General features: G+C 36.6%; 1 protein-coding gene across 11 annotated transcripts in view; it reads left to right on the top strand.

Annotated features, from left to right (window-relative positions):
- Positions 1–15704, top strand: part of RMDN2 (regulator of microtubule dynamics 2) — a 207192-nt gene that overhangs the window by 21802 nt on the left and 169686 nt on the right. For 5 of the 11 annotated variants that reach the window (XR_010149146.1, XM_009442307.5, XM_016948374.4 and 2 more), the window contains exons 1-2: positions 5968–6132; positions 6770–7738. The exons of 5 other annotated variants lie outside the window; for them this stretch is intronic. Coding sequence is in view for 5 of the 6 variants with exons in the window: in XM_009442307.5 (XP_009440582.3) it covers positions 6116–6132; positions 6770–7738 (986 nt within the window). In the remaining variant the exon portion in view is untranslated. Of the gene's footprint in view, positions 1–5967; positions 6133–6769; positions 7739–15704 lie in introns of those variants that run through there. One more of the 11 variants, XM_016948375.4, reaches the window with a different exon arrangement.

Here is a 15704-nt window from a genome sequence, read left to right as displayed (position 1 = left end):
AAACAGGTGGTTGGTAGATAGGCCCACAGGGTGTAGTTTGCCAGCCTCTGAACTAGAAAAATACATTTAACAGTAGCCTTTCACTTCTAATGTGTTTGGTCAAGTAAAATAGGGACTAAACTGTGTTTACCGGATTTGAGACTTAGGAGGTCACTTATTGAGAAGCTTTGCAGGAGAAGTTGCTGGGTAGTGATAAGTACAGAAACCTGATCTAGGCCTGGACAAATGAAAGAGAGGTAAAGATTTGGACACCAGAAGAGTAGACGCTTATTTCAAGGAACTTGACTTTAGATGGAAGGAGGATGTGTAAATAAGAAGGGGTATCAGGTTCAGAGAACATATATTTTATGTTTCACTTTTTGTTTTTGTTTTCACCTGAGAGATACTTGAGCATATTTATGGGCCACAAGGAAGAAGCCAATACAGAGGGCAAGAGTAAAGATACAGGAAAAGGGCCTTTTTAAAAAATATCAAAAACAAAACAAAGGAAATAACCTATGAAACAAGGTGTCACCTGACCTTTTTAGCAGCAGTACACCTTAGGTATTGGGATAACGTCGAAGAAAGAATAGTATCACTTGCAGACTCTTGGGAAACTTTATTAAGCTCAAGATAGTATCTGGTAACATGGAAACTGACAATATAAAGTAGCATTGCTGCCCCTAATAAAGGAGTAAGTACTAGCTTGAAAAGGTTAAGCTCTTCTCTACATTTTGTTATTTTCCTAATCAGTGTCCCTGTTACCATTAAATCTGTAAATATAATAACCAATAGATTCTTAAGAAAGACAGAAAGAACACATTGCAGATTCATTCATTTCTAAAACAAATGTTTTCTGAGCAGCCACTATGAACTATACTCTTGTAGATGAGTACAGTGCTAACAAAGCCCTTGCACTCTTAGAGCTTACATGCTATTGGTCATGGATTCCAATTTGGACACATTTGTCTTCGGAAGTCTCATCTAGTGATCTTCCTGTGCCTTCTTCAAAACTTGAAGTGTCCAACATCCATTCACTCTACCAGCACATCTACAAATGAATCTGGGTACCCCGATACCTTGGCACCAAGAGTAATACTTAGATTTCTACAAGTCTCTAATGCCTAGTACAAATAGATACAATATATACAAAATCAAAATTACAGATAAAGGAAAGAAAAAGACCCCAGTTCTGTGACTACACAGGTATTACAGAAGAAAATGGAAGTCATCTCCATCAATAATTTTTTCCAGATCCTGTCCTAAATGTTTTATATTTATTATCTCATTTAATATACACATTAACTCTGAGGTTTTAGACACAAGGCAGTGGAGTCTGGGAAAGCTTAGGCAACTTACTGGTACGGGATAGAGTCTATACACTTTACCACTCTGCTGCACTGCCTCTCGCCTTACTCATCCCCACTTAAGAAAGTACACGGTGTCAGAATGCTCTAAAACAGTATCCTAGGGGGAATAAGGTGAAGGTGTATATGAAATACCTGCTGAATTCAGACTTGACCTCTCAAGGTGAATACTCATGTATAAAACTCACCTCAATTCCATTTGAATACCTTTTTAAGCCTAACCTAACTAAGAAGGCGCAGGTGGGTTCAACATACTGTATTTTGTTAATTCTAAGATGAACATTTTTAACATTTTAAGTCTCAGAAATCAAGACATATCTTACCATCAGTTAATAGTCTTATAGAACTGAATCATAATTTTATTGGCAACAATTTTTTCTTTCTTACAATTGATGGTGTTTCTGACTCTGTGAAATAGAAAGTAGATACCTTTGTGGGTGTAGGGGTTGGGGGTGTAGGGGGTTGGAAGTTGAAAGAGTTCCTGCCTTATAACTTTAGTTTTTTTCAGGGTGGGTGGACTGTAGGCCATCTTTTAGGGTGGAGGTGAATGGACAGACACATTTGAGGAAGAAGGGTAAGATGCTTTATTTTTCTCTTCCCTATACTACCCCTCTCCTGTCCTCTATCAATTTATGTGTCTTAGGACTTTGACCTCCTTAAGAATCTGCACTAATGTGTTTACTGTGGTGTTCCCAGTGCTTTGCACACTTTATCGTTTAGCACATGATACATTATCATGAAGTATTTGCATTAATGATGAATGAACATGTGAAGGAAGAAAGTTTGGAAGAGCAGGTGTGGAGAGTAGAAGAGGGAATTAACTAGAAACATTAATAAGGATTACTCAGGAGGTGGTTGCCCCATTTGAGATTCAAGACTGTATACCAGTCTTCACTGTTGGATGATTCTTTTTTTCAACAGTTACTGCCATTTCATATATGAGAGTAAGAACCCTGGTGATTGAATTGATCCAGATTTGGGGATTTTTAGGGTGAGCTTCATAGAGAGGCAAAAGGCTGAGGATGTAGAGAGTATAGAGAAGAAAACAAATTATCTAGTGTTGCTAGAATGCATATGTACTTGTTGACCTAGAATATATACTTATAGTTTTCATTGTTTCAAAACTTGTTTTTGCGTCATTTCAAACCCTTGACTGTGTCCTGTTCTATATTCTTGACTAGAATGCCTTTAATAACTGCTGTCTAGTGAATTTATTTTATTTTTTGAAATTATTTTTTTAATTTTGATTTTTGTAGATTTAGAGGGTAAAAATGCAGTTCTGTTACATGGTTATTTTGCGAAGTATGAGCTTTTAGTGTAGCTATCACCCAAATAGTGTACATTGTACCTGTTAGGTAGTTTCTCATCCCTCACCTCCTCCCACCCTCCTGAGAAGTCTCCACTGTCTATTATTGCATGCTCAATGTCCATGTGTACACATTATTTAGTTCCCACTCATGAATGAGAATATGTAGTATTTGACTTTCTGTTTCTGAGTTGTTCAGTGAATTAATTTTAATAAACTTCTTTCTCTCATAATATATGGATGAGAAAATTCTGAAAGTAGAATTTCTATAAAATAGAAATTTAATATGTATAAAATAACCAACATTTGTGCTAAATTCATTAAAAAAGCCATACTTTTTCTGCCTCGCAAGTCACATGCAGACAGCCGTGTCATCTGAGTAACAAACTACAAACAGGGAACTTATGTGGAAAGTTTAATGTTGTAATGAAAGGAAATACAACAGTTAACCTGGTGCTAATTTAAAAATGAATATTGCTGTTACTGTCCACAATCAGGCACATTTGATAAACTATAAAAACAACTAAATTAATGTAATGAATTGAATAGTTTGTATTATTATTGAAGAATAATACTACACTCAGATCTGCTAAAGATGTGCATTTTTCAGTAGCTGAATTCAGAGTACTTCACGATATTTGTTTTGAATAATGTGGAAAAACTTAAATTTGTCAATTCAAGTTAACTCAGTCAATTTTTAGTTTGGGGCATGTTCTTTGTGTTAAGGATTCAGTCCCAGTCAGGGTTCTCCCCTTGTGCCTCCTACTTCTCCCCGTGTGTAATATAGATTCTCTGAAGAGACTTGTCATCTAGGTACCAGGAGGGGGACATTCAGTCCTAGTATTGTTCACTGTCTTTTCTAGACTCCAGCTTAGATAGGCAGCTGCTGTGAGGTACCTCAGAAGACGCTTCTGCCTTGACTCTGGGGGTCGTCATGACCCGTATGTTCTGGAACAGAGCTACTCAAACTGTGGTCTGTGGACCAGCAACATCAGCATCCAATCTTGCCTGTGAGAGTGTGGGAAATGCATGTTCTTAGGACATACCCCGGACCTAGCGAATCAGAATGTCTGGGAGCAGTGCTCAGGAATCTGCATTTTAAGAAGCTCTGTGGGTGACTCTTATACACCCTAACATTTGAGAAGCTTTGTTCTAGAAGATTATCTAACATCCACATGAGCAATCATGATGAAATTTTTGTTTGAATGAGTGGTAATTATGGTTACAGATAAACAAAAGGTTCATTGGGCACAGTGAGTATAATGATGGAATATTGACCTAGGTGAGAATAGAGTGGCTGTTGTAGAAAAGGAGGAGGGTTGGGTGGCCATAGGACATGATAAAAGCAGAAGGTACCTGGGGTCATGGAATTGAAAATAAAGAGAATTGGGAATGAATTGAAGGACGAACATGTTTTAGATGCTTGTTGTTTTAGATGCTTAGATAAGGGGTTACTATTTGCTTTTGGGCTAAGTCTAGTTTTGGTTCTCTTAAAAAGCCAAAAGGAGGCAATTTGCAGACATTTAGAGGGTTAGGTAAGTTCTTCACCTAGAACAATATTAAACAGCTTCTAGATATTTCCTGTACTGGTATGAGATTTCTTTGCTGCTGTCTGAGCAGATCTGGATCTTCTTCCTCATCCCCCAAATGCACACACACCTAAACACCGTTTTTTGTGTCTGCATAATCATAGATTTGCTTGAATAGGGTCAGGGGAGTGATCTGACCTCTTTATTACCTCGAGTGAGCAGCAATGATTGACAGTGTTGAGATTTAGTTACAAATAATTATTTCTTTTGGGATAGCTCAGTGAGCAGATGCTTCTTTTAGAGGCCATTGGTGGGGGTGTTAAACAACAAGCTGGCCCAATTTTTGAAAGAAAAATTTTTTATAGAAACTTTATAAGCATTACGTATTATGTTCTTGCAATGTGCAAAAGAGATCCTTTTGGAAAATGACAATCAGACCTTAGTGTGGCTTAGGAACAAAAGACAGTAGTCTCACAAGAGAGGGAAAATGTAATAGATTGCTACAGAGACAGACAGTCCTCCTTGGGCGTCTTGTGCTCCCAGACATCTTGCTACATGAGCCACACATGTAAGGCCCTGATCATTCTTTATGTGGGCCGTTTTTCAGGGTTCTGGTGAGCAACCTTGAAGAATGAGTTACTGTTTCCCTTCAGGACCAAGAGCAGGTTTAGCAGATTTGCTTACTACTTGCTATAGAAGTGGTAGATCATCTAAGCTCAGCGTTCTTTCCTGTAACACAATCCACTGTGAATGCAAGTGTCCTTGGGCCCTCTGCATTGCCCCTGTGGCAATGTGGGACAAAGGAGAACTGCTGTAAATGTCCTGGTGATTATGCTGCTTTGCTATGCTGTAAGTAACATAAGTCTTCTGTCTCTAACCCAGGAATCTCATGTCTTCTGCCAGCATCCATGATACAGTAAGAGATTACTTTATTAGTTTGTATGTAAACTAAAATCAAATTACAAATCCGACCATTGTATGGTGAACGTTAGAGAGCTTTGGGTCTCTTAGAAGGAATTTGTTCAAGGGTTTCCTGCAGTAGGGTGTTAGGAAGGGAGCAAAGGCTAGAGGCGGTAGTAGTATTTAGGATCAGGAAATTGCACAGTAAATAAAAGTATTTGAGGGGGTGTTTCATGTCATAGGTAAGTATACACATACACGTATACCTGTTATGGGGACAGTAGCCCAAATTGGTTTAGATAAGAAAGGACAGTGTTTCCTTTCTAATAACTCTATTAACCTTGCATTTAGGTGAGTATCAGTTGTTCTGAGGAGTGATAAATAGTGCCACAGCATATCCCCGTAATCTGTGCAAATGGCCCAAGCAGTCAGATGGCATACTTTACTGCCAAGGTGGACGATGCTTGTTTCCTTTGTGGTGGCAATGACATTTGCTACTTATTAAACTTTTTTTGCCTTCTCAATGTATCTTTAGGCCAAAGTCTCTAACATTTGCTTTTCCGTATCACTGAAGGATGCAAAAATCTGGGGTAAAGAATGTTCAAGTGAAAGAAGAAGGAGTTAGTAGGACAGGGGTGTGGAAGGCAGCTGGTGAGAGAGATGGTCCAAGGTGAGAGAGATGGTCCAAGGTAAAGGATTGTACAGCTGTCATATATGTTATTGTCCTTATCCAGCTGTTTTCCCACCCCTGGATTTGTTGGATGACTCCTCCAACAGTGAAGGTAGAAACACATTCCACAGCCATGTGAATTCCAACTTCGGAGAAAGGTGAGCTACAGAACAGTTCTAATATAAACTGATGTCATGAGATTCTAGAGTCTGCTGTCATCACATTCTGTGTTATTGCCATGTTAACTCCACATGCAGCTTGAGCATTCAGTCTTCTGACCTGTTCCACCTATACAGGGCATTTTATGGCTTAAGGATGACGGCCTAGAAGGGAAGGGAGAGATTTACTTTGGATTAAATTTACAATGGGAAAGTGCTTAAGGTAAGCCTTAGAAAAAAATTTCAACATGTGCTGAAAGAACATTGAAAATATTCATAAACCAAGCTTTAGTGCTGTCCTTTGTTTCCCATAATAACTGGATATCCTGGACTGTCCAGATATTCACTTGAAACATTCTCCCCAGAGAGATTGTGCTTCATCCATGGTTAATATTTTAAAATACAATTAGTCAACAGAATATAAGTTTATTCTCCTTAACTCCTTTAAATACAGTAGTTAGTAATCTCCAACAGATATTGTGGTTTATTACCTTTAAAACCAGTTCTATCTTTTCCTTTGGGAATCTTTTTGTTCTGGTATCCTTGCATATGTTTCCCCTGATCTTTCTTTCTACCTGCTTCCCTGATTTTTTCAACTTCTCTTCCCAAGGTTTAATAGAGTGGGTAGGTACTGTGTAGGTAGAGATAACCTCTTAGACTCCCGCATTCTTTTGGGTACATCTATGTGACCATTAACGTAAGCTCCCCTATTATTCTTATTCCCTGCTGTTTTCATATTAGTATGGAAACAATACCAATTGGTGGACACCAAAAGGTGGATATTATTCTTCAGGAGGCTTGGCAGGTCTCCACTCTGCTCCCTATTTTTTTTCCTCATTTGACCCTTTTCTCACTCTTAGCTGCTGCAAAGAGGACCAGAGCTTCCAACGATGTTCTCCAGAAGATCAAGTTAGTACAGACGCCCAGCATCGTGGAGCCTCTTCTGTTTCCCAACCAAGTATATCTCTTGGTCATAAAACATCTTATTCCCCTGTAACACATAAAGTCAATTCAGCCAAAGCAAGTAGAAGGTTATTATCTGTATCAAGTCCATCTTTCTCTGAAAGAAGATGTTCTTTATTTGTTGGATTTCAAAAAAGAAATGCTTCCCCTTACTGGCAACAAAGTAGAGCTAACTTTGATTCTGAAGAAGACACAAGCTTCACTGATTTAAAATCTTCCTCAGACCATTGTGGTAGCTTTATGTCCCGCAGAAGACGTTTCTCATCCCATAAACTAAGTATAGTTTCCTATTACAAGAGTGCCATTTTTTTTGATCCTCAAGCAAGTGGCCAGAATGTGTTTAATCTAAATGAAATCAAAATCTTTTCTAAAACTTCAAGTAATACTGATGCTAAAAAACATATAACCATCTCTGCTCCTGAATATAACACTAAAAATTTTAAGAATTTTGAAACAAACACTACTTCTCCAGCCTTTGGGAACACTATTGATACAGCCTCCTATCAACAAAGCACATCATCCTTCTTTTCTCTTGCAAGTGATATTTCCTCTCCGGATCAACAAAATGGAATTGCCACTGATATTCAACAAAGGGGCCAATTATGTAAAGATTTAAAAGATTTCCTTCATCCTGGTCCTGAAAGTTACAGCACAGATCATTCTCCAATCATGATTCCACAGCATCCCTCTCAAAGTGGAACTTTCCCATTCCTCCATAAAGCTGGATTTTCTTCATCTTATAAAAATTCTGGTTGCTTTATCCCACCTCAAAGCGAATTAACTTCAGGCCCGTTTGAAGATGAAGACTTTGCTGTCTTGTTTCAAGATGAAGACAGATCTTCACCTATTGAAATTCCTAAAATAAGGTCACCTCAGACTTTACCCTCTCTTAGAAGGGCACCTCAAATAGTTTTCCCACCAGTCACTTTCATAGTCTGTAGAATTCATTTCTCATAACTCCCCTTTCCTCACCAAGCTTCACTGCATTTTCTGAAAAAGATTCCTACATTGCAGTGTAAATTTAATTGCTGTAGTTTTGAAAGTTAGTTTACTGATGTTATTGGAGTATGGAAGTCAAAGATGATTTTGTTTCAAGCTTTTTTCAGATTTACTGCTTAAAGATGGGCTAATCTCAGATTTCTGAGTGACTATTATAATACTTTTGTGGTCTGAAAATAACATCAAGCCTTGATGTATGGACTTACTAAAAGTAATACATTCTTTGAGAGTTTAGTATCCCCTTTTATCATACTCTAATCATTAGAAATAGTATTCTTACATAATCTCTGGAGCTATATTCATCAATTCACACATTTTCATATATATCAGCCTTGCTAGCTATATTTCTCATGCCTGATGTTCCACTGACAGATAATGTTTTTATTAACACAAGAATCAAATTAGAAGTTAAAAATATTATAGCGGAATATGTAGAATATTTAGAAACCAGATATTTTAACTAAGTAATTTTAATACACATTCATGTATGTGCAAATCTGGGCATTCAAGGAATTCTGAAATCAGGAAAAAGTATGTATATTAGTCTCCCCAAATTTTATTTTTAAAAATGAATATTTTTCATTTTTTTCCCATTGTATTAACAAAGACTATTATAAAGTATTTATCAAAGTAGCTAATGAATAAAAATGCATGTAAGCAAGTGAAAACATTTAAGTTAGAATACAATTAGATTTTGTAGAGGAAAGGAATTTGCATTATTTCTAATTATCCTAATAAAATGTCCCCCAAATTTATTTCATGGGGCTAAGATGTTATTTTTACTTTTGTGGTTTTCTCTTCTTTTTAGCATGTGTCTTAAAAAAAAATGGCCTTTTGATTTTAATTTTTAAAAATTGTGATAAATATAACATAAAATTTACTATCTTAACCATTTTAAAATGTGTGTTTCAGCGACATTAAGTACATTCGCATTGTTGTACAGCCATCACTACCATCTGTTTCCACAACTCTTTTCATCTTGCAAAACTGAAAGTCTCCACCCATTAAATAAGAACTCTGTATTCTCTCTCCCTAGCCCTTGTCAACCATCACTCTACTTTTATGTCTATGATGTTGGCTACTCCAAGTACCTCATATAAGTGGAATCGTATGGTATTTTGTGACCAGCTTATTTTACTTAGCATAGTGTATAATGTCCTCAAGCTTCATCCGTGTTACAGCATATGTCAGAATGTCCTTCCTTTTTAAGGCTGAATAATATTCCACTGTATGTATATATCACATTTTGCATATCCTTTATCCACCAGTGGACAATTTGGGTCACTTCCATGTTTAACTATTGTGAATAATGCACTATCTGTGAACACGTGCATGCAACTGTCTGTTCGAAACCTTCCTTTCAGTTCTTTTGAGTATATATCCAGAAGTGGAATTATTGGATCATATGGTAATTATATTTTAATTTTTTGAGGAACTACCATATTGTTTTCCATAGTGGCTGCACCATTTTACATTTGCACCAGGAGTGTAGAAGGATTCCAGTTTCTCCACTACCTTGCCAACACTTATTATTTTGCTTTGTTTTATGTTATAGTAGCCATCCTAACGGGTATGAGGTGGTATCTCATTGTGGTTTTTATTTGAATATCCCTAATTATTAGTGACATTGAACATCTTTTCGTGTGACTGCTGCCCATTTGTATATCTTCTTTGGAGAAATGCCAGTTCAAGTCCCTTGACCCTTTTTTTTAAATCAGGTTGTTTGTTTTTTTGTTGATTTGTAGGAGTTCTTTATATATTTTGGATATTAACCCTTTAAAAAAGATATAATTTGCAAATATTTTTCTCCCAATGTGTGGGTTGCCTTTTTACTCTGTTGATTATATCCTTTGATCCATAGAAGTTTTAGGTTTTGAGGTAGTCTAGTTTATCAATTTTTTCTTTTATTGCCTATGCTTTTAGTGCCATGTCCAATAAATCATTGCCAAATCCACTGTTGTGAAGCTTTTGCATTATGTTTTCTTTTAAAAGTTTTATAGCTTTAGGTTTTATATTTAGGTCTTTGATGCATTTTGAGTTAATTTTTGTGTGTGATGTTAAGTAATGGTCTTACTTCATTCTTTTATATGTGGATATCCAGTTTTCTCAACACCATTTGTTGAAGAGATTACCCTTTCTCCATTGAATGGTCTTGGAACCTTTGTCAAAAGTCATGTCATCATATATGTGTGGTTGACTTCTGGGCTTTCCATTTTCTTTCACCAGCCTATACATCTGTCTTTACACCACACTGTACCATACTGTTTTGGTTACTGTAGCTTTGTAGTAGGTTTGAAAATCAGGAGGTGTGAGACCTCCAACTTTGTTTTTATTTTTCAAGATTATTTTGGCCATTTGGGGTGTCTTGGAATTCCAAATGAATTTCAGGATAGATTTTTCTATTTCTACAAAAAATATCATTGGGATTTTCAGAGGGATTGCATTGCATCTGTAGATTATTTTGGGTAGGATTGACATCTTAACATTATAAACTTTCAAATCCACAAACATGGGATGTCTTTCTATTTGTATCTTATTTAAATTCTTTCAACAATGTTTTGTAGTTTTCAGTGTAGGTTTTTCATCTCCTTAGTTAAGTTTATTTCTAAGTATTTTACACTTTTGATGCAATTATAAGTGAAATTATTTTTTTATAATTCTTTCCAGATAGCTCATTGTTAATGCATAGAAATACACCTGATTTTTGTATGTTGATTTTCTGTCCTGCAACTTTGCTGAATTTTATTAATTCTTTTTTGTGTATGTGTGTGAAATATTTAGGGTTTTTTTCCTACCTAAAGGTTGTGTTGTCTGTGATCAGAGGATACTTTTGCTTCTTCCTTTCTAATTTGGATGCCTTTATTTCATCATCTTGCCTAGTTGCACTGGCTAGGACTTTTAGTACTATGTCGAATAGAAGTGATAAAGAGCACCCTTGTCTTGTTCCTAATCTTAGTAAGAGAGCTTTCAGCCTTTCACCATTGAATATGATGTTAGCTGTGGACTTTTCATATATGGCCTTTAATATGTCGAAGCAGTTAATTTTTATTCCTAGTTTGTTGAGTGTTTTTATCATAAAAAGGTGATAAATTTTGTCAAATGCTTTTTCTGCATCAATGGAGATGATCATGGGTTGTTTTTCCCTTCATTTTGTTTATGTGGTATTGATATGGTTTGGCTGTGTCCCCACCCAAATCTCAACTTGAATTGTATCTCCCAGAATTCCCACATGTTGTGGGAGGGACCCAGGGGGAGGTAATTGAATCATGGGGGCCGATCTTTCCTGTGCAATTCTTGTGATAATGAGTAAGTCTCAAGAGATCTGATGGAGTTATCAGGAGTTTCCACTTTTGCTTCTTCCTCATTTTCTCTTGACGCCACCATATAAGAAGTGTCTTTCACCTCCTGCCGTGATTCTGAGGCCTCCCCAGCTATGTGGAACTGTAAGTCCAATTAAACCTCTTTTTTCTTCCCAGTCTCAGGTATGTCTTTGTCAGCGGCATAAAAACAGACTAATACATTGGCTGATTTTTACATTGAACTTCCTTGCATTCCTGGAATAAATTCCATCTGGTTGTGATGTATAATCCTTCTAATGGGTTGTTGAATTCTGTTTGCTGGTATTTCATTGAGAATTTTTTTGTCAGTATTCATCAGGGATCAGGTCTTTAGTTTTCTTTACTGGTAGTGTCTTTGTCTAGCTTTGATATCAGGGTAATGCTGACCTCACAGAATGAGCTTGGGAGTGTTTCTTCCTCTTCAGTGTTTTGGAAGAGTTTGAGGAAGACTGCTGTTAATTGTTCTTCAGATGTTCTTCAAGTTATATGACATCACTGTCAAATGTCACCAAATATTTGGGCTTTCACTTTTTGGGAGGTTTTTAATTACTTTTTACTAGTTATAGATCTATTCAGATTTTCTATTTATTCCTGATTCAGACTTAGTAGTTTGTGTGTTTCCAGGAATTTTTTCATTTCATCTAGGTTAATCAATTTGCTGGCATACAATTCTTCATATTACTCTTATAATCCTTTTTATTTCTATAAAATCAGTAATGTCCCCTCTTTCATTTCTGATTGTATTTATTTAGTCTCCTTTTTTTGTATTCCAGCTAAAGGTTTATCAATTTTGTTGATCATTCTGAAGGACAAACTTAGTTTCATTGATTTCCTCTATTGTTTTTCTGTTCTCTAATATGTTTATTTCTGATTTAATCTCTCTTATTCCTCTCTTCTGCTAGCTTTGGGGTTAGTTCTTTGTCTAGTTTCTTAATATTTCGATTTAGGTTGTTGATTCGGGACATTACCTTCTTTTTTTTTCTTCTTTTTTATTTTTTATTTTACTTTTAAGTTCTGGGATACATGTGCAGAAGTGCAGGTTTGTTACATAGGTAGACTTGTGCCATTGTGGTTTGCTGCACCCATCAACCCATCATCTATGTTAGGTATTTGTCCTAATGCTACCCCTCCCCTTGCTCCCCACCCCCGACAGCCCCCAGTGTGTGATGTTCCCCTCCCTATGTCCATGGATTCTCATTGTTCAACTCCCACTTATGAGTGAGAACATGCAGTGTTTGGTTTTCTGTTCCTGTGCTAGTTTGCTGAGAATGGTGGTTTCCAGCTTCATCCATGTCCCTGCAAAGGACATGAACTCATTCTTTTTTATGGTTGCATAGTATTCCATGGTGTCTATGTGCCACATTTTCTTTATCCAGTCTATCACTCATGGGCATTTGAGTTGGCTTCAAGTCTTTGCTGTTGTGAATAGTGCTGTAATAAACATACAGGTGCATGTTATTTTTATAGTAGAATGATTTATAATCCTTTGGGTATATATCCCGTTAATGGGATTGCTGGGTCAAATGTATTTCTAGTTCTAGATCCTTGAGGAATTGCCACACTGTCTTTCACAATGGTTGCACTAATTTACACTCCCACCAACAGTGTGAAAGCTTTCCTGTTTCTCCACATCCTCTCCAGCATCTGTTGTTTCTGACTTTTTAATTATCGCCATTCTAACTGGCGTGAGATGGTATCTCATTGTGGTTTTGATATGCATTTGTCTAATGACCAGTGATGATGAGCTTTTTGTCATATGTTTGTTGGCTGCTTTTAAGAAGTGTCTGTTCATATCCTTCACCCACTTTTTGAAAGGGTTGTTTGGTTTTTTCTTGTAAATTTATTTAAGTTCCTTGTAGATTCTTGATATTAGCCCTTTGTCAGATGGATAGATTGCAGAAATTTTCTGCCATTCTGTAGGTTGCCTGTTCACTCTGATGATAGTTTCTTTTACTGTGCAGAAGCTCTGTAGTTTAATTAGATCCAATTTGTCTATTTTTACTTTTGTTGCAATTGCTTTTGGTGTTTTAGTCATGAAGTTTTTGCCCATGCCTATATCCTGAATGGTATTGCCTAGGTTTTCTTCTAGGGTTTTTATGGCTTTAGGTTTAAACATTTAAGTCTTTGATCCTTCTTGAGTTGATTTTTGTATAAGGTATAAGGAAGGGGTCCAGTTTCAGTTTTCTGCATATGGCTAGCCAGTTTTCCCAATACCATTTATTAAATAGGGAATCCTTTCCCCTTGCTTGTTTTTGTCAGGTTTGTCAAAGATTAGGTGGTTGTAAATGTGTGGTGTTATTTTTGAGGCCTCTGTTCTATTCCATTGGTCTATATATCTGTTTTGGTACCAGTACCATGCTGTTTTGGTTACTGTAGCCTTGTAGTGTAGTTTGAAGTCAGGTAGTGTGATGCCTCCAGCTTTGTTCTTTTTGTTTAGGATTGTCTTGACTATATGGGCTCTTTTTTGGTTTCATATGAAATTTAAAGTAGTTTTTTCTAATTCTGTGAAGAAAGTCAATGGTAGCTTGATGGGAATAGCATTGAATCTATAAATTATTTGGGGCAGTATGGCCATTTTCACAATACTGATTCTTCGTATCCATGAGTGTGGAATGTTTTTCCATTTGTTTGTATACTCTCTTATTTCCTTGAGAAGTGGTTTGTAGTTCTTCTTGAATAAGTCCTTCACATCCCTTCTAAGTTGTATTCCTAGGTATTTTATTCTATTTGTAGCAATTGTGAATGGGAGTTCACTCATGATTTAGCTATTATTGGTTTATAGTAATGCTTGTGATTTTTGCACATTTATTTTTTATCTTGAGATTTTGCTGAAGTTGCTTATCAGCTTAAGGAGTTTTGGGGCTGAGATGATAGGGTTTTCTAAATATACAATTATGATATCTGCAAACAGAGACAATTTGACTTCCTCTCTTTGTATTTGAGTATGCTTTATTTATTTATCTTGCCTGGTTGCCCTGGCCAGAACTTCCAATACTGTGTTGAATGGGAGTAGTGAGAGAGGGCATCCTTGTCTTGTGCTGGGTTTCAAAGGGAATGCTTCCAGCTTTTGCCCATTCAGTATGTCACAAATAGCTCTTATTATTTTCAGATATGTTCCCTCAATACCTAGTTTATTGAGTGTTTTTAGCATGAAGCCGTGTTGAATTTTATTGAAGGCCTTTTCTGCATCTATTGAGATAATCAATAGATTATCTCATTGGTCTCATTTGTCATTGATTCTGTTTATGTGATGGATTGATTTGCATGTGTTGAACCAGCCTCGCATCTTGGGATGAAGCTGACTTGATTGTGGTGGATAGCTATTTGATGTGCTGCTGGATTTGGTTTGCCAGTATTTTATTGAGGATTTTTGCATCGATCTTCATCAGGGATATTGGCCCGAAATTTTCTTTTTTTGTTGTTTCTCTGCCAGGTTTTGGTATCAGGATGATGCTGGCCTCATAAAATGAGTTAGGGAGAAGTCCCTCTTTTTCTGTTGTTTGGAATAGTTTCAGAAGGAATGGTACCAGCTCCTCTTTGTACCTCTGGTAGAATTCAGCTGTGAATCCATCTGGACCTGGGCTTTTTATGGTTGGTAGGCTATTAATTACTGCCTCAATTTCAGAACTTGTTATTGGTCTATTCAGGGATTTGACTTCTTCCTGGTTTAGTCTTGGGAGGGTGTGTGTCCAGGAATTTATCCATTTCTTGTAGATTTTCTAGTTTATTTGCATAGAGGTGTTTATAGTACTCTCTGATGGTAGTTTGTATTTCTCTGGGATCAGTGGTAATATCCCTTTTATCATTTTTTATTGTGTCTATTTGATTCTTCTCTCCTTTCTTCTTTATTAATCTGGCTAGCAATCTATTTTGTTGATCTTTTCAAAAAACCAGCTCCTGGATTCATTGATTTTTTTGAAGGGTTTTTCGTGTCTCTGTCCCCTTCAGTTCTGCTCTGATCTTAGTTATTTCTCATCTTCTGCTAGGTTGTGAATTTGTTTGCTCTTGCTGCTCTAGTTCTTTTAATTGTGATGTTAGGGTGTCAATTTTAGATCTTTTCTGCTTTCTCCTGTAGGCATTTAGTGCTATAAATTTCCCTCTAATCACTGCGTTAGCTGTGTCCCAGAGATTCTGATATGTTGTATCTTTTTTCTCATTGGTTTCAAAGAACTTATTTCTGCCTTAATTTTGTTATTCACCCAGTAGTGATTCAGGAGCATGTTTTTCCATTTCCATGTAGTTGTGCAGTTTTGAGTGAGTTTCTTAATCTTGAGTTCTAATTTGATTGCACTGTGGTCTGAGAGACTGTTATGATTTCTGTTCTTTTACATTTGCTAAGGAGTATTTTACTTCCAATTATGTGGTCAGTTTTTGAATATGTGCTATGTGGTGCTGAGAAGAATGTATATTCTGTTGATTTGGGGTGGAGAGTTCTGTAGATGTCTATTAGGTCCTCTTGATCCAGAGCTGAATTTCAAGTCCTGAATATCCTTGT

This window comes from Pan troglodytes, chromosome 12 (assembly GCF_028858775.2).
Source record: "Pan troglodytes isolate AG18354 chromosome 12, NHGRI_mPanTro3-v2.0_pri, whole genome shotgun sequence".
Lineage (NCBI taxonomy): Eukaryota > Metazoa > Chordata > Mammalia > Primates > Hominidae > Pan > Pan troglodytes.
The sequence above is the reverse complement of the archived record's forward strand: the minus strand, read 5'-3'. Positions and strand labels throughout refer to the sequence as shown.